The 23,363-nt window shown below is 37.9% G+C and overlaps 1 protein-coding gene across 1 annotated transcript; it reads right to left on the bottom strand.

The window, feature by feature from the left end:
* Positions 1 to 42: 42 nt before the first annotated feature.
* Positions 43 to 21,448, bottom strand: lrpap1 (low density lipoprotein receptor-related protein associated protein 1). The gene is made up of 8 exons (XM_059333933.1): positions 21,110 to 21,448; positions 16,553 to 16,697; positions 12,533 to 12,663; positions 9,354 to 9,474; positions 7,312 to 7,467; positions 4,205 to 4,287; positions 3,499 to 3,675; positions 43 to 270 (listed from the first exon to the last, which is right to left on the bottom strand). The coding sequence occupies exons 1-8, from the start codon at positions 21,269 to 21,271 to the stop codon at positions 202 to 204; spliced, it is 1,044 nt and encodes a 347-aa protein (XP_059189916.1). The 5' UTR covers positions 21,272 to 21,448; the 3' UTR covers positions 43 to 201.
* Between the last annotated feature and the right edge of the window lie 1,915 nt (positions 21,449 to 23,363).

Here is a 23,363-nt window from a genome sequence, read left to right on the forward strand (position 1 = left end):
AATCTCTCATATCGATATTATGTACAAACATCCCACAATTCATTCATTCAATGATTTAAAAAAGAAATATCAACGACTAATAACACTAGAAAAGTAGAAAACACAGATTTTGTTTTTTTACAGTAGTTGGGGGGGTTGGGGGAATGTAGCCTGTGTTGTGGGAATAGTTTCAGTTCATTGGACCTTGATGATGTGAGCCTCTCAGAGCTCATTGTGCTGCAGACCCTCACGAGAGATCTTGTTGGACAAGTCCTGCATATGTTTCTTCATCTGAAATCAAACAATGGAAGACGTGCATGACATGACCGTTCATTGTGGTGGCTGAGAAGTTTACAACTCAATCAAATCTGCCTGGGCACTGACACAAATAATCACAGGCAGTTTACTGGCTTATGTTTTGTTTTCAAAACAAATTGTAACTCAGTCAATCTTCGGCAGTTTTCATGTAATATGAAGGGAATTACGAATCAGTTAACCCGCTTTCCTTTATCTCATTCCTGGGCTCCACTGCCAGGCTGCCTTAGCAACCATTTTACTCAACACGGTGCATTCAAGAACGGATGAAAACAGAGAGAGATCTGGGGCCTCATGTATTAACACTACGTACGCTGTTTTTCCTGCACACACCACATGTATGGAAAGTGAGCTCGCCGTGAGAATGTACGGGGGGCACCATAAACTTTTGTTTCGCAGAAACTACTGTCTTTTATGCTCTGTTTAAAATATGTTTCATATCTAGACCCCAGCTACACACAACTGGCTTTGTGTTTACAGTTTATAGCTCTGACAATGGAGGAAAATGCCATTTTTCACCCTCAATAACCCGTTCGAAATATGAGGGGATAGATGATTTTTTTTTCATCTATTATATTTTAGATTTCACCTCCATACTGCTGCTAACTTGTAACTTGCAATGAAGTCTATTGCTGTGTTCCAATCCCCATACTTCCCGTACTTACTATACCTAGTTTGAGTACGCAGGGTGTTCCGATTCCGATCGCGGCGAAAAGAAGTGTACCTAAAGGACCTGGATGTTGCCCTCATAACGGTCAAAATGTTGAGTGTGGAACGATGTCCACTATACGCACTCAACGACCGCCATCTTGTCTATGTAGCGGAAGAGGCAGAGCCAGGCAGAGCCGCTCAGCTCGAAAAAAATGTTTGTAATGGCGGCCGAAACAACAGCGGAGCATTGTCTGTCTAGACAACTTTGGTGACGACGCCGGTGCATTCTCCACATTTGCTGCGTTAATGGAGCCATATTGCCGGATTGTAGAAGTAAAGATTAAGTTAAGTTTTTCGCGGGTGATGAGCCACGGCGGCTGTCGCGAGCGTCATTTCCGGTAAGTGCACCACGGAGTGTTAGATTTGGAACAACACTCACCTGCTGAAATCTGCGTACTTAGTAAGTGCGGATAGTGTACTGGGTTTGAGTGTACTCATGGAAGTATGGGTATTGGAACACAGCATATATGTTTTTAAGATTGTATATTTTCTTAAGTCTACATATTTTGCTATTTCCACTATTTTTTATACATGTATACTGAATTTCCCTCTGGGGATCAATAAAGAACTTCTGATTCTGATTATGGAGCGCATATATTTTTCCACAGATAACCTGCCTTAATCACTGTCAGAGTCCTAATCGCCGATTGTTTCCCCTTTGGTTTAACATGGAGATGTTATCGCTGCAGGTGCACAGCGATCCATGACCACAGATCCCTCTCCCCCGGAGAAAACGTGTGTTTGAAATCCTTTCAGAACAAGTCAGGTGTGCTGCATATATGATTCCATAGGTGATGATTAGTTGGGACAACAAGTTAAGTGTGGCTTATATGATTTTGGCACGCATTACGCACTGGCTGCTCTAACTGCACTAGAAATTAATAACAGTGGAGTTTAGAAGGAGCGTGTGTTGAGGGACCTTCTGCCATGGTGCAGCTCTCTGATCCGGCTGGTTAACAGCCACAGTGACACCTTGTTGCTGATCCCAGAACTGAGGCAACAAAAAGCTCATTTTTCCTGCCTCCACCTCAGAGATGACCACGTCCACATCGCGCGCAGTGGCAGTACGTTGATTTGCCATTGTTTTGTCGATAATCATGCATGCAGCATGCAGGTGATTTATAGTAATTTGCGTATTCATTTTGGGGAGGAGCCGGGGCGTTGTTGGTGGCTCGTGCATGTGCGCTCAGTTCCACGCTGGTTGGGATGTATCACGGAAAGGTGAGCAGAACCTGGCGTAAGCACAGTTTGATACATGTGGAGGTGAGTTTGCGTACTTACTTTTCTAGTTTTGGGAGTATGCCATATTTCACAATAAAAGCTATCCACTCTTTGATACATGAGGCCCCTGATCTTTACTTTTATAGTAAGTGCAAACATTTTAAGCATCAGCAATGCAACTCTTAGATTAAATACTTTTGTTCCAGGAAGTGGCCTTGTCCTTAATAGCCAGCTGTTAGCAAATGATGAAGTAGTTTGGATGAGCGGTTCTAGAGAAAGCTGTAAGCAGCAGCACTGGAGGCTCAGCTACTGGTGCGTTCAGAGCCAGTATGTTTTGTACAGTTGCTGTACTACTGTGACTACTTGAAATTCAAGCTTTGAAAAACTAATTGTGGACTGCTCATTGGCAGCAACACATATCACGTGTAAGAATTTATGTCATGTTTTATCCACAATGATACAGTAATGTTCAAAATAATAGCAGTCCAATGTGACTAAACAGATTAATCCAGGTTTTTAGTACATTTTGTATTGCTACATGGCAAACAAGGTACCAGTAGGTGCAGTAGATTCTCAAAAAAACCAACAAGACCCAGCATTCGTGATATGCACGCTCCTTACACGCCCCTTTCAACTAATTGCCCAGTAGCACAGCCTTAAGAGCATACATATCACCAATGCTGGGTCTTGTTGGTTTTCTGAGAATCTACTGCACCTACTAGTACCTTGTTTGCCATGTAGCAATACAAAATATATTAAAAACCTGGATTAATCTGGTTAGTCACATTGGACTGCTATTATTTTGAACACTACTGTATCATTGTGTTTGCCATGTAGCAATACAAAAAAAAAACTAGAAACCTGGATTAATCTGGTTAGTCAGATTGGCTATTATTTTTAACACTACTGTCTGTATCTGTTAGTATATCTAACAGGGTAAACATAGATTTTCTTTGTGTGAGGTTTGATCAGGATCACCCCTTTTGGAGTTCTCTCCAACAGCCTTTTGTTTATTACCAAAAACGGTTGTTTTGCACCTCCAGAAATAAAAGACTGCTCTTTTACAAAAGGAACAATACAAGATGTTGTTAACCTTTGTAGCCCATTTCTTTGTAACTGCTTTTTTATCTCAGCACTAAGGCAATTTGTTATTCCTTGCCCATTTTGCAATACTATAAGTTTGTAGAGCAGTCAGCCAGTAGACAGTAGCTTTGTGTTAGATGGCAGAATGTGCAGTAAGAGCCAAAAAACTAACTTTTTCTTGCTCCTTACCTTGTAGCCCATCTCTCTGGTCTTCTCAGCGAGTGTCTCGTACTTTTCCTGGTTCCTCTTGATGTGCTCTTTGTCTCCCAAAGACTCGACGTGTCGCAGCTTCTGGTGGGAAAGCTCCAGCTGCTCCTGGTAATGGCTGTGCTTCTCCACCTTGGTCTCAAAGTGACGCAGCTCCTCCTAAGTGAACACGGGGAGGAAGGCGGTGAACACAGTGGGCTGTGAGTTCGGTTCACCTTCAATTACATGCACAGCTGCACAAGGGAGCTGATATGCATCTCAAGTAGTTACTGGAGAGGAAATGTAACACGAGAAATACTATCTGGATGTTTCCCCGTGACACATCTTGATCTTGAAGCTGGATATCTTTAAAAAAAATGGAAATTTAAATTGAGTTGTTCACTGCCATACTCTGCTCATGGGACAAAGGGTGAAAGGAGCACAGTGAGAGATGGAGTGGAATACTTTTAAACGTGTAATGCATAAAATGCGATCATAATAATGTGCACTTTAAGCTTTATGGCTTAATATACACAAGTAGCACTTTACTTCGGAGTACACTACAAAAGTTACTACATATGTTGCCAAAAGAGCACTTGCCTAAAAAGTTTTGAAGAGTTGTATTGCACAAGTTAGACTGCAGCACTGTGATAACAAAGAGGGAAAGCAGTATTGTCCAACAGACTGTCACAAGCAATGTAAGAGGTACCTTGAGAGAGTCCAGCTCATCTTCGGTGAGGTTGGCTCTCTTGGCAGCCTCCCACAGTTCAATCACACGGGGCTCCCGAAACTCTACAGAGGCAGACCGAAAAAGAGACAAAGATGAAGCGATAAACAGTCCGAGGAGACAGTTTGGAGCCTATCCAGGCCTTGCACACTGGAGAGGAAGGGAGCTTTGAAGAGGGGCAGTAACAGCAGATGTTTCATAAAATGCAATCGCAACAACAAGCCGAGTTGCTCTGTAATTTGGTATGTACACACAACATCAAAGAGGGAAAAAACTGCTTGCATTCACATCTCTCGCTGTCAGATTTCTCTTCACTCCACAACTTCATAAGTGCTAAAAAGCTGCAGGTGTAACAGAACCAGACAGAGAGAACAAGGAGAAGGATATGAGGATTGTTTTGTGCAAGAGCAGGCAGAAAGTCAAGGGAGGATGAGAACAAGCGGTTCGGTGAGAAACAACCTGGAGGGCAATTAAAGAGGAGGAAGTAAAGTATGAATCAGCAGCAGGTATATTACCTTCATCTAAACTCCCTAACAGAGTCCCACTGAAACCAGGCAGCAGCCTCCGGGCTTTAAAAGTGAAGTCAATGCAAAAATGCCTTAAACCTGCATTATGTCTAAAGGCCAGCAGGGGGCGACTGCAAGGGTTGCAAAAGGAGGTCTGACTGTATAGAGCAGGGGTCTCAAACTCAAATTACCTGGGGGCCGCTGGAGGCAGTTTCAAAATGACCAAAAAAGACACAAAATGACAAAAAATGAAAATGAAAAAAACTAAATTACTTAAAAAAAGAAACCCAATGCCCATAAAAAAGACACAGAATGACTGAAAAAACACTTAATTACTTTAAAAAGACACAAAATGACAAAAAAGACACAAAATTACCAAAAAAATACACAGAATTACCAAAAAAAGACACAAAATGACAGAAAAAAACTAAATTAAAAAATAAACAAAATGAGCAAAAAAAGACACAAAATTAGTAAAAAAAGATACAATTATATTAAAAAAAAAGACAAAAAATTAACAAAAAAAGATACAAATTTACCAAAAAAGTAATTAAAGGGACCTTCCACACACAACACGGTAAAGTGCCATTCATATAAAACTCACATTAAACTTTCATATCAAGGTGGGGGCCAGAAAATATCGTCACGAGGGCCGCAATTGGCCCACGGGCCGCCAGTTTGAGACCCATGGTATAGAGCATAGAGTCTATGAGAAAATGACCTGACTTCTCACCTGATTAATTAACTCGATGTCAAACATTTTCCTATTGAGTTTATGGTCTCAATCCCTAGTTTCAAGTCTTCTTCAATACAGCACAATGTTCACTTTGTAACTATGTTCTCAGTAAAATAGATGATAAAGCATAAAGCTCCCTCTTCAGACTCATCAACTCCTCGGTTGAGAACTTCCCTGAGCTCTTGGCCTGGTGGGGGAACAGTCATCAGAGGCAGAGAGCAGTTAGTATTAAACACAGCAGGAGAGTTAAAGAGATATCATGCATGGAGAAGAATGATTAACGGTGTTCCGAATAGGATCGCTGCTTGACACGGTACAGTTCCTTTACTCAATGTTGCAGATGGTTTAGGAGGTATGAAATACAGAAATGTATTTGAAAATCTAAAAGTCATTGAGGGTGTGGTGTAAGACGTTGGCTGTTCATTTTTTTTCCCGTAAAGGCATTTTGTTTTAAGTATGACTTGACAAAAAAAACAGCAAATGATGAAGATATAAAGACTATGGCCTATAATAAAATTCAATTATGAGAGGGTAGTTAATGTTTTCTTCGAGTTAAATGGCACAAGGACAAGGTTTATGTTACTAGATGGATGCAGCGATGTGGCTGAAAATCAAAAGCACAAAACACTTAAGCAGTTAGCATATCAATGCTCGCCAACTGTGATACGGCAGAGTGTGTTATTATGATTACAAATCCCAGTGATTAAGCTGATGAGATAAACGCAGAGTGAGACTAAGATGCACAAAGAGACAAGCTGTTTGTACGTGTGTGTGTGTGTGTGTGTGTGTGTGTGTGTGTGATCTTGTACTTCCTACATAGTGAGGACCGGATCAGGTTTTTAACCAACAGAGTGAGGGCATTTTTGCAAAGTGAGGACAATTTGGCCGGTCTTTACTTCTTTAAATTCCTTTTTTTGAGGTTTCAGACTTTGTTTTAAGGGTTCAGGTTACAATCAGGTTTGTGTTTAAACTGAAACTGTATTGTGTGGTTACAAAAACAAACTAAGTAAACTAAACTAAACTAAACTAAAATTATAGTGAAAATGTCCTTTGTTTTCGTCTTTGTCAACTTTTTTCATACATAATGAAGATGCATCAGACAAAGGAAATAAAGGCAAAATTTACTGTGACCTCTTTTAATCTCCCACCCAACAAATACAAAAAACTAAAACACTAAAACTAAAGCTTTCAAAAAAATAAAAAATAAACTAAAACTATCAAACTCACTTTAAAAACTCATTAAAACTAACTGAATTTGAAAACAAAAAAATCACAACGAAATTAATCAAAACTAAAATTAATGAAAAATCCAAAACTATTATAACCTTGATAGGGAATCTACTATTCCAATGAGGGCCCTCACAAAGATAGGAGTACAAGAATGTGTGTGTGTGTGTGTGTGTGTGTGTTCTTGTACTTCCCACATAGTGAGGACCAGAACTAACTAAAATTATAGTGAATATTTTTCGTTTTTGTCTTTGTCAACTTTTTTCATACATAATGAAGATGGATAAGGCAAAGGAAATAAAGGCAAAATTTACTGTGACCTCTTTTAATCTCCCACCCAACAAATACCCCATTACAAAAAACTAAAACTAATAAAAACTAAACTAAAACTAAAGCATTTCAAAAAATAAATACTAAACTAAAACTAGCCAACTCACTCTAAAAACTCATTAAAACTAACTGAATTTGAAAACAAAAATTCACAACAAAATTAAAACTAAAACTAAGGAAAAATCCCAAACTATTATAACCTTGCAAGGGAATTCACTATTCCAATGAGGGTCCTCACAAAGATAGCAGTACAAGAATGTGTGTGTGTGTATGTGTGTGCTTTGTCTCACCGCTGTCTTCAGTGAAGCCCTCGTGGCTGAGCTTACGGAGGCGCTCAAAGCCCTGGTTGAGGTCTCTCATTTTGTGCTTCAGGTCTGTGTGTTTCTGGTGCAGCACATGCTCTTTGGCGTCGCCCTCCAGGGGAGAAATCACATTCTTGTGTATTTCTGTTGATGCAAACAGATGGAGAGAGAGAGAGAGAGAGAGAGAGAGAGAGAGAGAGAGAGAGAGAGAAGAGAGAGAGAGAGAGAGAGAGAGAGAGAGGAGGTGATAGGGCAGGTTAGGAGTCGAGGTGGGTGGGTGGTTTGGATGGGAGTGAGGGCAGAGGAGGAAATGAAGGAAGGATGAAACAAAAAAAGCATTAAGTACAGAGATAAGAAAGAAAGAAAAAAAGGAGGAGGAAATGAAAGCAATAAAAGGGGCAAAGAAAAACAGCATTTAATAAGTAGTTGGTATAAAATAATGTGTCAAAACTTTATGACCTTTTACAGGACTTCATACATCACATTTATAAGAAGCTGGGAACAGACTGTGAGCCTTATCATGATGGTTAATATCACAATGTGGTTATGAAATACCTGCCTGTCTCACCCTTGGAAAAAGTGAGGAGGTAAAAAGAGGACAATGATTTAATAATACCAAAAGTTAGAACGAAGTTAAGAAGAAGACTTATCTTTAATTTAGCTTTTACTTGAACCTTTTTAAAATATTTTTCTGCTCATGCATCTTAGTGTTACGACATCTTCTCTTTTATTTATTTGCTATTATTTATTGGTCTATATATATATATATATATATCATTTTTTTTATTTTTTTATCGTGCTCTACTTTTTAATTATTCATTTATTATTTTCATCTTTTTTATCTAGCTTTTTTTAACTTTTTATTCTTATTATCATTTCCTTTTTTACATTTTTTTTACCTTAGTTTATTTTTTTTAATTTCATCTAATTAATTTCTAACTTGCCTCCAGTGTTTCCTCACTGCTCCACGTTGAGATGGAGCTTTGTTTAAAATGGGATGGTGGGATGGAGGGTGTTTGCTTGTTTCTATGTTTTATTGTTATTATTATTATTATTAATATTTCCCTATTTATGTGAAGCACTTTGTGTTACATTTCTCTTGTATGAAAAGTGCTATACAATTAAAGTCTGACTGATTGATTGACAAAGGCCAACTAGACACAGCTGACATTTGTATATGAAGAAAAATAACAACAAGAAAATGAGGAGTGGGAAAGACAGCATAAGTATGCGTGGATGGAGGTGGTGGTTTGTGGAGGCGCAGGGAGACTCTCCTCAAGGCAACATGTGATTGGCTCAATATTTAAATGCATCAGACAAGCAGAAAAACACCGCTGGCTCGCTCGCCACGGACCTAACGCTGAGGAGCGCTTGTAGCAAAGTTCTGGCATGAAACAGCTGCAAAGTGTCAGTCACGTCCGAGGGAGACGTGCCTGTCCTTCCTGCGTCTATCTGAAACACAGAGGGGCCTGTCAGCTCGGCTTAAAACTCCCTGCTTGATTTGATGTGACTAGCACTGATGGAGCACAGAGCGGTGGGTGGCAACATGTGCAGTCTGATACTTTCCACCTACGTACATGACCACGAGACTGAACAAACAGACTGGGAGCACTGCAGACTAGGGACTGACTTTTGGATGAGTGACCCGATCAACAGCAAAACAAAAAGCAGCCAAATGAGTTTCAAAGAGGGTACGACTGTTTATTTTTGCATAAATTTACTTTGGAAACTGCTCTTGACTGCTAGAAAATAGAAATCTGGCTTCAATTCTCTGCAAAATTCTCCAAGTTTTATTTGAATATGCAAATTTTGAAATTGGAAGTTATTCTGGCTCGTGCTTAGAAGCAAACGTGGGATCACAACCATCATTTTTGCCTGTATGCAGAAACAGTTAGTGGTGAATAGAAAAGAGGAGGACAGTGCTTGAAGGCTCCTAAACCTGGCCTCAGAAAACACCAATATAACTGAGCGGAGGAGGTGTGACACCTCTGCTCGGCAGCAGAGCAAAGGGAGTGATTCATGGAGCTCACCCTCCGTCCTGCTGACGGTATCCATGAGGATGTTGTACTCGTGGATCTTGTCCTTGTGATGCTGGAACTCCCTCTTCAGACTCATCAACTCCTCGGTTGAGAACTTCCCTGAGCTCTTGGCCTGGTGGGGGAACAGTCATCAGAGGCAGAGAGCAGTTAGTATTAAACACAGCAGGAGAGTTAAAGAGATATCATGCATGGAGAAGAATGATAAATGGTGTTCCAAATAGGATCGCTGCTTGACACGGTACAGTTCCTTTACTCAATGTTGCAGAAGTTTTAGGAGGCATAAAATACCGAAATATAATTGAAAATCTAGACACCCAATAGACTGTAAAATGGTGCTATGGTCATCTTGTATTTTGGCAAAGAAATACTGAATATATTGCATATGGAAGATACTTTAATTATTTCAAATGTAGTTGCTCTACCTTCCGGAGAAACACCAGGTTATCTGTCAGAAAATAATTATAAAATCATACAATAGCTGTGTTTCCATTAAAGTTTTGAAATGTCACATTAAAGCATGGGTCTCAAACCTTTTTTGTGGCCCCCACCTTGATATGAAAATTTAATGTGAGTTTTATATGAATGGCACTTTACCGTGTTGTGTGTGGAAGGTCCCTTAAATTACTTTTTTGGTAATTTTGTGTCTTTTTTTAATAATTGTGTGTCTTTCTTAGTAATTTTGTGTCTTTTAAAAAAAATATTTTTGTGTTTTTTCAGTCATTTTGTGTCTTTTTTGGTAATTTTGTGTCTTTTTTTTTTTTTTTTTTAGTAATTTTGTGTCTTTTTTAAAGTAATTTAGTTTTTTTCTGTCATTTTGTGTCTTTTTTTATTAATTTTGTGTCTTTTTTTGGTCATTTTGATACTGCCTCCAGCGGCCCCCAGGTAATTTGAGTTTGAGACCCCTGTATTAAAAAAAATGCAAATTAGGGACATTTCCATCAACTGGTTGAGATTGAATAAACAAAGCAGCATAAACTTATTTTGGTCAGAAGATAGTAGTGTAATGTATTGCTGTCGGCTAATCTGTTAGTAAACAGTAGAAGAAGAGATTGTGCAAGAGAGAAAAAATAACAAAAAAAGAGTTTGCTAATCGGACAATTTTGGCCACACACACGAGAAAATGAAGAGAAGTCTTCAGAATTGGATTTAATTGGGAAACTTATTGGGGAACTTATTAAAAAAACAATTCTATCTCCTGTTTAGTGCATTAACTATTTCTCGAAAAAAGAAAAAAAAAAACCACCTCAAGCGAGTGTAAAACCCTTTATGCACATTTTCTAAAGTTTTATCAAGTTTTTTGTTTTTCTGAGAAAAAACACAAAAACTAACTGAGGATGAAATGATATCACGTGAATAAAAACTTTGGTGAATTAACTTTTGAAAAGGCCATGTGGTTTATTACAACTGAGCGAGAGCTTGCTTCAGATGGTTGGATCCGTTAGATGATTTAATCTCTTCCTTGATCATTAGTTTCCTGAGTCACACCAGAGAAATCTTCATCAAGAATGGCGGCTGTTTAAAAATTAAGACAGCAACAGCAACCAATCCCACGCTACTTCACAACATCATCAAAGTTTGTCTTCTGTAATTATTTTTAAATGACCTAGTGACAGAGATGACATGCTTTATGTTTAACCAACATCAGACTTGTATTGCTTAATTTGAGAAATTCTGACAGAGCTAGAGTTAAACTGTCCTCTATTTTCTCTGCCTAACAAACGGTAAGTCTCCTGTCACAAATTCCCTAAAGTATAAGCTTTTGAAAAATAATATTTTAGACACAAGACGCGATCACTACTTGTGCTGCTGGGTGAGAACCTTGTAAAGCATCTGAGGCATCTTTTTCTTAACGCCCAATAGAATGATAATTCTTTCGGAGTTGATGTGAGGGTCATGTCTTTATTTTAACATCTGTGCTAGATTTTCATTTGCCAACTGGACCAGGGAGAAATAGTCCTTCAATGCCACTACAGAAAAGAGGGCATAAAATCAAGGCAGCATTTCCAAAACATAATTTATTCATATTTCTCTTTCTTCTTCCTTTTCACACAGAAGCCGTGTTTCCATTAGGGGAAAGAGTGGCAGCTGGGAAAGTCTCAGGCCACGGCCTCTCAAATGGACGCTCACTCAGCGTGTCTCCATTACAAAACAAGGCCCCAGAGGGATTTAAGAGACTCTGGAGGTGATGTATGGTTTTCAATTGTCGTGTAACCGATTAGCGACAGTTTTGACCGTGACGTCACATACGCGACGGATTAAACACGGGAGACGCAACTGTGGCCGCCGTCGCTAACTGTGCACAATGTCCACCGCTGATCATAAACAAACCAGCATGGCTAATTATGCACAGCATATCCTCTGACCATAGACAAACCAGCATGGCTAATTATGCACAGCATCTCAGCTGATCATAAACAACCCAGCATGGCTAATTATGCACAGCATATCCTCTGACCATAGACAAACCAGCATGGCTAATTATGCACAGCATCTCAGCTGATCATAAACAAACCAGCATGGCTAATTATGCACAGCATATCCGCTGATCATAGACCATCCAGCATGGCTAACTGTGCACAGCATCTCCGCTGATCATAGACAAACCAGCATGGCTAATTATGCACAGCGTCACAGCTGATCATAAACAAACGAAATGCTGACTACTGCTAACTGTGCACAGAATGTCCGGTGCTTGTTGTAAACAAACATCGCTAAGTGAACACCTCCTGTTGAAGCAGCACATACACACTGTACTGCTACAGAGCTAACGATTAGCCTATTAGCACTGTGCTACTGTGCACCTCGTTCAGGACTGCACTATGAAAGGGCAGAAAATCAGCTGGCACAAATCTTTCCAGTAATATAGCGGGACATTTGCCGGCCGCACGATGAAAGGGGCTTATGTTTATTGTCGCTTGTGACTACTCGCTACCTCACCTGCTTTTAGAAATGGCCCGTGTTGTTGAGACGTCACATCCCGCTTAGCAGTCTATCCAATCAGGAACTAGGATTTTTTTCAGCGGAGAAAAACAGCCCTGCTCTTCTACAGGGCCAATAAATGTCTGGTCAAACGACCGCTCAGGACGGCTCATTATCAAATTAGCATTTCGGCGAGTGAGACCCGCCTCATTCCAGGTATTGGACTGTAGTGGAAACACAGCTATACACACCTTGTTCCAGAGTTTGTCCAGTCTGGGCTCATCAAATATGTCTCCCTCTTTAGTGTCGTGGTCCTTCAGGTAGTTGCTCTCCAGTGGTCGGGTGTCTCTTTTCCCGTCCATTCCATACTTGGCCAGGATCACTGTAACATAACACACAGACTCTTTTACTAAATAAGACTGCGATAAATGCTTCTGACATGAGCCTGTAAGGAGTAACTACTGAGGCTGTCACGAGAGGAAACAAGAAAGAGAATCAAAAGTGACAAAGACACATATATATTCATCATTTAAAACGACTCTAAAACATTTCACATCCCACAACCCCTGACAGCATCTCATTAATTCCAAAATCACCACACATTTTTAAAAGAACAGCAAAGGGAGCCGCATCTCTAATGAATCTGCTGCTGAAAATAAGCAGAGCAGGTCAAGAAACAAGGTTCAGAATCTGGGAATCGAACGAAAGCAAAAGAAACTAACTTAATTTATCTTGACACCAGCACTTAACTGCTTTGTTGTGCTGCTCTTAACCCTGACAAACTTTTAATGAAAGTGAGACAAGTGGAAAATACTTAATTACCCTCAAACTCACTCACTTAACAGAACACCTGATTGAACCCAAAACTTGGCAGGAAGTCAGAACAAACAAGAAAAAACTAAAGAAGACAAAAAGGATTTTAAATGAATCCAAAAAATGCCAGGACACAAACAATGTGGACTAATTTTCCAAGACGGATAAGTGATGTATTGCATCTTGTAACTGGCTGGTTTATTGTTGTCAGTTTTATGCAAAATACACTGAGCAGCACAATATACCGTATGATATACAGTATATAGAGTTTAGGCCTCTCTCAACATTTTGGACTCCTACAAAACCATTCATCGTTGGACTTAGCTGTGAAGAAGCTCTGCCCTCATTATTCTGCTCTAGTAAACTGTTATTGCAGCCGCTGAATCAGCACCATCTCAACCTGTTAGTAACACATTCGTGTCACTTATTAACTCCTGAATGTGTTACTAATTCCTGATACTTCATTAGAGAGCACTCTTTTAAATCCTCATAAACATGTTGTTAGAACTTATAGACAATCGCTGTAAAACTGCTGGGCTCGTATACTGGAGATTTTAAAGGTTCAGCTGGGGCTCTTGACCCAAGTGATCTGCAGTGAGTGCAAACAATAAAACAAGCTTACATTCCCAGACCAACCAATTTACAAGAAGAGAGGTATAAAGGTTGGTTCGGTATGCCTACAGATACATAGAGTATCAAGGAAACTTGCCGAAAAAAGAAAAATAAGGAGAGGGATAGAAATTATTTTGAGCCCAATTAGAATGAGCCAAGGAGAAGGACTTGATTCAGTGGGGAGAAGGTGACTCGGGGTCCTCCTTGAAGATTTATATTAAGCCACAAAGGAGCAGAGAGTGACTCTGGTGCTCCGCCTGGAGCTGGAAGGTCACTCCACCGCTGGGAGAGAGGAAAGAGAGGAGTGGAGTGCTGTCAGAGCTGCCAAAAGGTGGAAAGTGTTCACTTTTAGTGGCAGAATGCTAAGCAGACTGGTGTGTATGACTGGGCCAGGACCTGCAGGTACTGATACACCAGTTCCAGACCTAATCAGAACTGGCTTAACCCTCTGGAGTCGCAGATCACACCAAATCACATGACTTCTTCATGACGTCAACGTAAAAATGAAGCAGTGTGGAACCCTGCCGTTAACTTACCAACTAACTAACTCCACGCCAGTTTCTGTTTGATGATGATAGGTTAAGTAAAACCGGAGATCATATAGGTCAAATATATTAATTATTAAAAGATAGAACTTGATGATATCCTCATTTTACCTCCTATATGTTACATTTGCAATCTGTGTTCACATTCACACGAATTAAAATTCTATAATGAATATTATTGTGTTATGTAGTTAAGTAAAAAAACGAATTTTCAAAATCTGATTTCATGTTCTTTTGCATGTTTTTGTGTTAAAATGTTGATGCAGAAATTTAAAAAGTAAAAAAAAAAAAAAAAAATCGAGTCATATAGGTGAGATTGTACTGAAAAAAAAATGAATCCACATGTCATGGTAAACATTTTTTAAGTGGTATTTACAGGCTGAATGATTCAAAAATGGACAGAATAAACCAAGACTCCAAAGGGTTAAGCATTCTATTGTTAAAAATATGCCAGTTCTGCTCTTCTATCATCTTAGAGCAAACTGCAGGGACAGTAACTGCATCTGAATTGTGAACTAGAACAGAGCACTCAGGAGAGTGCAGATTTGCAAAGTATGTCTGGGGGCAAGTGGGAGGAACAGGGAGAGCAGTAAAGTCTCAGTTGTCTTTAAGATTCACTGCATAATGTCATGGTATTGTAGCCGAGCAACCTGGGTTTACCTAATTGTATAAACTTAATAAGTAAACAATACTTGTTGTAACATACCATGCAAAATAAAACACCTTCTCTGCCCTCACAAACAAAGAAGAGTTGAATCTCTCCCTCCTGGCTCCCTTAAAGGCAAGATAGAGACGAAGATAACAAAAAAAACAAAGCTACCTTACTTTAGTGGATCAACCGTTATCATTCTGGGCACTGTCCTGGATGATAAACTGAAATTTGATGCAAACACTGACAGTATATGCAAAAAGGTGAACCAGCGTCTTTTCTTTTTAAGAAAGCTGCAGAGTTTTAATGTAGACACGACTCAAATGAAAATGTTTTATTCTGATTTTACTGAGTCAGTACTTTCCTTTAATGTTATCTGTTGGTTTGGATCTCAGTCTTAAAAACAAAAAAAAACTGGTTAAAATGTTCAGGCTGTGTTGTAAAATAACTGGTGTTGCCCCTCAGGGACATTAAAGTTTTACCTTACTTTGTTACTTAAGAAACTAAAACATACTCATAGTCCTATTGATATGCGATTTTGTCACTATAAAAGGTTTTTCTAGGCAGACGGTTATAATAATCTGCTAAATAAGCCACAGAACACACACACAGGCACACACTTGAACATGCTGAAGTATATGTTACATACATGCATACAATTTAGTAAAAAAAAATGCAACATGAACAGCATATTTAACTGAAATCTAACTGATTTGCAACTAAAAACATTTCATATAATTGCTAAAAATATGTAATATCCATCTAATATGTATCTGGCAACAGTCTAACCTTGATGAGGGATGAAGAATTATGTTTCTTCTTGGCTCAGTGCAAAGTAACACATTAGTGTTTCCACCAGCCAAAGGGCAGAGTTAATTACAGAAACGATCATATCCTGATAGGTTGCAGAATTATTTACAATGCCCACTGACCATTTAAGTATTTTAGTACATAAACTTAAAAAACGATACGTGCTCCATCATAGTTAGATCCTCCGTTTCTTATGCTGCGGTGCAGATTCACACACTGAATGTTCTGACTAAAGTGAAATCCACCTCAACCTGCTGACTCAGTGGAACTATTTAAACCACTGGCTTTAAATGGCAGCACCGATGAAGTTTCACACCTGACAGACTCTGAGCCATAATCTGACAGATAGGTGCCATTTGCCCACAGGCAGACTGGAGCCTCTGAATAGAACGTGCAAGACACAATCCTCTATTTTTAATGACATGAGCATCACTCTCATTTCCAACACAGATTCTGATTCCTAAAAACTAGAGCTGGCCGATGCTTTTTACTTGATTCAGTTATGTAACTTTGTTATATGTAAAACACTCTAAGTAACATTTATGAACTACAACACTAAAGATTTGCATTTTGTAACATCCTGTTGGTCAATGACAAATGAAATGAAGTGTCTGAAATCCTGCTATAAAAGCTTTTTTCAGCTCTGGAGCTGCTTGACATTTTATGCCATTTTTAGTATTTGGTGAATCATGAAGCATGATTACTTGGCAAAATCATCAAATTACAACACAGGGTGCCATTTCCAAGGTCAGTTACTAAATATTTAACACAGACTGACTCTACTGTGACTTCAGGACATAATGAGGACATAGTTCAAACACCAGCTGACACCGCTGACTCACCATTGAAGTTACGACGGAGCTGGGCCTCTTTCTCCCCATTTTCGTCCAGCCCCTCCACCTTTATCTTCTTCCACTGCAGCTCATCTTTCTCCTGGATCTTCAGGTCACTGTGCAGCTCAGCCTGTCGCACTGGGGACAACTGCGACTATCGAAACCAAAATAAGAGACAACATTACTTTAGTTAGACAGGAGGAGGGAGAAGGTTTGAGGAAGAGAAGGGTAAGGGACACTGAACACTTAGGGACAGCTGCAAATTATTGCTATGGAAGAATTGTTAATTATTAGTCATTTGATTAGAGAAAGAAGAAAATCTTTCTAGAGACCATTCTCATTGGGTGGAGCTTGAAACATGGTACACAGTTGTTGTCCAAGTTCCTATCCCCAGTGTTTTTTAACATGATTTCAAGATCCAGTTCTGTGCTTGTCTTTAAATAGCACAAGTCACCGTGGACAGGCAGTTGTGTCTGTTCTGACTAAGCAGTCAACAACTTTGGGAAACACCATTCTGATGAAGGCAAGAGACCTGAATAAGTTTGTACCTCGCTTTAAGTCAGGGGTGTCAAACTCTGGCCCGCGGGCCAAATTTGGCCTGCAGTGTAATTTTATTTGGCCCGCGAGGCAATACCAAATTATTATATTATTATTGTACTATAAAAGCTATTTATTTAGATATATAATGTATGTATATTAGCGTTGCTGGTTCCATATTGAATGTTAAATCAAAACATGTGTGGTATATATTAAAAGGTTTATTTGTTCAATGTTGGCCCGCGATTGTGTATTTGAGTTTGACACCCCTGCTTTAAGTGCTCTCACAGGGAAAAACTGGTCTCACATTTGCTGTATTTTTTACAGCTGGTTATAATTATTACAGCTGAAATCAGAATAATGTCGCCTTTTACTATGGACCACTGTGAGCTATAGGAGTGACAGGTAAATTGATTTGTTCATGGGCTGTAAGTGGTGGTTACTTGTAAGGAGTAGAATAATACTAGCACTGGGCGACATATATTGATATAAAAAATATATTAATATATTTTTAAATGTGATATGGAATTAGACCATATTGCATATATCGATATAGTTCAAAAATGTTTTCTTACTTTATATATAAATGCTTCCCTTACTAGGGTTTGTTATTTTTAGTTCTTTTGTAATGTTCGTTATTCTTTTCTCATATAAATATATTTATTTTAGAAAAAGATTGGCCTGTTTTATTTCATAGGCTATTTTTATTTAAGATATTTTTTTTATTTAAATGTGCACTTTATGGAGTTTTGATTTTTTTTTTAAAAGTACTCCTGTTGTTATACAGTATTATATAGTATTAGTATATGTTCACTAAATAAACAGTTTCAATAAAACTACTTGTGACATGTCATATTTGGCTTTGACTGAAAATTTGCTCTCACTTTGCGATACAAATATCGGGATATATATCGTATATCGATATTCAGCCTAAATTTATAGCGATATGACTCTTGGTCCATATCACCCAGCCCTAAATAATACTCTTTTGACCCCATGTACGTACACACACACGTACACACACACACACACACACACACACACACACACACACACACACACACACACACACACACACACACACACACACACACACACACACACACACACACACACACACACACACACACACACACACACACACACACACACACACACACACACACACACACACACACACACACACACACACACACACACACACTTCCCAACAATCCTTAAGTACCAAACTTAATTCTTCAGCTTCTAGGCTGTAAATCCCTCATGTCCCGCACAATGAACAAAGACCAACTAATGAAACATTGTATATTTCCGTGTATCCTACACATTTCCAATGTCAAATTCAAGCACTTTAAGATTTTTTCCACAACCTTAGACCTGGCATCCTATATAACCAAAGTTTTTACTTATTTTTTTCAAAGTAGATGCATTTTTTAAACCTTGAAAACACCCACGCCCAAATGTTTTCAAGGATTTTCTACACCCGTAGGCTAAACTGCCCTACAAAGTCTAACTGCAGTAACTACGCAAAGGGTTAAACTGAGAAAAACTGCATTAATGTTTTTTAACTGGCCAGCAAAATGGGTTAGTAAGTGATATGACACTTATTATATGTCATGTATTGATGATGTAATTTTTATGCTCAAAAATCATGATGATTATTTGAACTTTGACCCCAAAAACATAGTTACTGCACTCTGGTTTTGCTGTAAAAGGAACTAATAGTAATGTAAAAAAAAGAGTGCAGGAACTACAATGCTGTATGTTGTTTTTGTATATTTTGACTACATAATTTTGGTGTTAATATTTATTTTGTACTTGCCTAGTCTATGGATGTATTGGATAAACTGATGTGTTCTCTGACAGCTGATATAATTATGCATCCAAGGAAAATCCAATAAAAATAATTTTGAAAAAAAAAAAAAGATAAAACAGACAACAAGGACTTCATTTTTAGTTATAACTCAATTTTAACCAAAAATGTAGTTACTGCAGTTAGACTTTGTAGGGCAGCGTTAGATATTCTAACTGTACTGTGCTGACAAAACTGAACTAAGGTTAGTTGTATCGTCAGCTAACGTACTTGGTTTTTTAACTGGCCAGCAAAATGGGTTAGAGGCAGGTAAGTGATATGACACTTATTTCCACATGTATTGATGATGTAATTTTTATGCTCAAAAATCATGATGATTATTTGAACTTTGACCCCAAAAACATAGTTACTGCACTCTGGTTTTGCTGTAAAAGGATCTAATGGTAATGTAAAAAAGAGTGCAGGAACTACAATGCTGTATGTTGTTTTTGTATATTTTGACTACATAATTTTGGTGTTAATATTTATTTTGTACTTGCCTTGTCTGTGGATGTATTGGATAAACTGATGTGTGCTCTGACAGCTGATATAATTATGCATCCAAGGAAAATCCAATAAAAATTATTTTGAAAAGAAAAAAAAAGATAAACAGACAACAAGGACTTCAATTTTAGTTACAACTCAATTTTAACCAAAAATGTAGTTACTGCAGTTAGACTTTGTAGGGCAGCGTTAGATATTCTAACTGTACTGTGCTGACAAAACTGAACCAAGGTTAGTTGTATCGTCAGCTAACGTACTTGGTTTTTTAACTGGCCAGCAAAATGGGTTAGAGGCAGGTAAGTGATATGACACTTTTTTCTACATGTATTGATGATGTAATTTTTATGCTCAAAAATCATGATGATTATTTGAACTTTGACCCCAAAAACATAGTTACTGCACTCTGGTTTTGCTGTAAAAGGATCTTATAGTAATGTAAAAAAGAGTGCAGGAACTACAATGCTGTATGTTGTTTTGGATATTTTGACTACATAATTTTGGTGTTAATATTCATTTTTTACTTGCCTAGTCTATGTATGTATTGGATAAACTGATTTGTGCTCTGACAGCTGATATAATTATGCATACAAGGAAAATCCAATAAAAATAATTGATGATTATTTGAACTTTTACCCCAAAAACATAGTTACTGCACTCTAGTTTTGCTGTAAAATGATCTAATAGTAATGTAAAAAAAAAAAGAGTGCAGGAACTACAATGCTGTATGTTGTTTTTGTATATTTTGACTACATAATTTTGGTGTTAATATTTATTTTGTACTTGCCTAGTCTATGGATGTATTGGATAAACTGATGAGTGCTCTGACAGCTGATATAATTATGCATCCAAGGAAAATCAAATAAAAATAATTTTGAAAAGAAAAAAAAAGATAAAAGAGACAACAAGGACTTCATTTATAGTTATAACTCAATTTTAACCCTATAAAGCCAAGTGTATCATATTTGATACACAAGTTTTTGAGACCTATACATCATCAGTGTGATATTTTTTTTCCTGAAAAACCTTCTTTTCTTCATGTGTTGAAGAAAAAAAAAACTGAGCAACAAATTGCACAAAAACACAAGATATAGCAAAAATGATAGGCAGGTTCCACTGGTGGATCTGTCATTGCTGCGTGCAAAACTTCATATCAGCAGATGTATGATGTTGTGTTATATGGAAAAAAATATTTTGCATTTTGCAGGAAAATGTTAAAAGAAAGTAAAGTCTTAAAAGGTTAAAAATGTTGGGTTTTATATGTTTTTGTTAGTTCAAGAAAAACAAACTGAGCAACAAATTGCACAAAAAGACCTGATGTTTCAAATGTGATACAAATTAAAATCATATACGCCTATTGTTTTTAGATTTTTTTTTTAAATGATCTGTCAGCAGGTTCAATAAACAAAAAAAAATAATTTTCTGGCAATTATTTAATGGTTCAGGCTTTATAGGGTTAACCAAAAAATGTAGTTACTGCAGTTAGACTTTGTAGGGCAGCGTTAGATATTCTAACTGTACTGTGCTGAGAAAACTGAACTAACGTTAGTTGTATCGTCAGCTAACGTACCTGGTTAATTTTACTACAAACAACTACCGTTATTTGTCAGGGTGTGTTGGAGCTGCTACTGCTGTTAGCTCCAGCTTCAGGTGAACCCTACAGATAGTATACGTACCCTTTTAGCCTTCTCCCACACCTGGTTCAGTTTAGCTATCCTGAACTCCACCGGCTGCCCATCACTGCTGCTCAGCTTGGGCTCGTTCACTTCCCGAGAGTATTTCCCCGCCATTACAGCCGCACTGAGGCACACGGCAACGACGAAACACTGCAGCTTCATGTTAGAAATAACTCTACACAACAAGCGACAGAAACAATGCTAGCTAGACAGTACAATTAACCGTACAACACAACAAACGTCTCTGTTGTTGTGACTCACTGGAGTACCACAAGTCATGTGCTCAAAATGGGCGGGCACTTCCGCCAGACATGCATTCTGGGATGTGTAGTTTATTGTCCCAGCCCTTGTGTTATTAGTAAAGCGGATACGACCTTTTTTGAACTACAAATCCTCAAATGCCGCTCTGCTCGGTTACCTGGCAACCACGGCCGCAAAAAACTCTGAGCAAATAGAAAGCCTCCACGCGTTTTACAGCACTGGATGCTGCTAAAATCATGATATACAACAGTATGTTTTATAACAAATCTTATTCACTAGTCTCCTTTAAATCCCTACCGACAACTTTCTTTTATCGCAAAGCCTTTTAAACTACTTAATCTCTTGTTTTTCTCCCCCAGCTCTTGCCATTCTCTATGTTTTGACATTTGTAATTGCAACTTGTCTGCATTGCACTTTGTTGTTTTATTGTATTTTTTTATCTGTCATCCACTGTGCTATACAAATAAAGTTTATTATTATTATTATTATTATTATCATTATTATTATTATTATTACACTACAGGTGTTGGGATTCTGTGAGATTTACTTGGGATCCGGGAATCTGTTTAGTACATTTCGTAACGACAGATACATTAAAGCGCTAACTCACCTATGAAACAGACCCAGGTAAAAATAATTTAATAGTTATTTTCCCACTCCAAGATTAGAAACTTATATTGCCACAAATAGGCTACTTTGTTTCTAGCAAAGACGTATTACATTAAGTTCACATAAGTCTTAATGACCAAAAAAACAAAACATTTCCCCCTGATATTTGTATATTTTGCAAAATAAAAAGGTGGAATGATTTAAGCCAACTTGATTGATGACAAAAGGGATTAATAGTTTTTTTTAATTTCATGATATAATATGTTAGGATAGAAATGCTTAAAAAGCAGACAAGATTAATTTAGTATGTAAATCCTGTACATTGTATTTCATATCATAACTTTATGTGTAATTTATTTGTTTCATTACTTTACTTCACTACTTTTTTATTTTTTAACATATAACAAGCCTATATTCTTATTTTTATTTAAGGAGATATCTGATGTAATAGTGTATTGAAATCATATTCAAGTCAATTGCCTGCATTGATGTTTTGTTTCCTCTGGTATTCTTGAATCTGTCCTCAATTACCATGTAAAAAAAGAGAGATGGGCTTTTTTCTTTTACCATACCGATTTAATGAACACATGGCATAGAAAACACAAGTCACTCACAGAGCCTTATATACAAATACATATACTAATTTCTGCTTCCAACCCAATCTGACTATGTATGAATTTGATATTTAAGGTGTTCATATTGCTGCATATTTGAAGGTTGCACTGTGCCTCTTCCTGCTGTAAGGATGTCTGAAAGTTTGTTATGTGTGATACATTAAAAAACTTCTCCTGTACCGGATGAAAGTTGAAGACACACACACACACACACACACACACACACACGCACGCGCCCACATTATGATTTAGCGTTTGATATTGTTGATCTCATATTCATGCCCGGCAGGCTAATTAAATCTAGCAGGAGACAGAATGGGAGCAAGCTTTTTTATTATTGATCTACTGATGTGGTCTCCTTGACAAAATTGTTTATACAGCATTCATGCCAATACACCGCAATAACTGAAGAGAATTCAGTTAAGCTATATTAAACTGGGAGGAAGAGAGGGTAAAGTGAGACAGACGGACAGACAGGAAGACATTATATTATACTCCCTCGCCATGACAATATTGTTTTAGAACTTTAATGTCCATAAATCTCATTCAGCTAGAGTGAATTGAATTGAAGTGAGCGAGAGACAAAGAGAGAGAGGATGAATATTGGACTTGTGCCATGCAGCAATGCACATCAGAAGAGTTTAAAACAGAAAAAACACAGTCACAAAATCCATAATTATTCCCCTGACAATCCTATTCCTAAAAAGGATTTGACCATAATTGACACTGTTGTGAAAAATAGCAATCAAAAGGTAAGCTAATCATCTAAA

Source organism: Centropristis striata, chromosome 1 (genome assembly GCF_030273125.1).
Source record: "Centropristis striata isolate RG_2023a ecotype Rhode Island chromosome 1, C.striata_1.0, whole genome shotgun sequence".
NCBI classification, from domain to species: Eukaryota; Metazoa; Chordata; class Actinopteri; order Perciformes; family Serranidae; genus Centropristis; species Centropristis striata.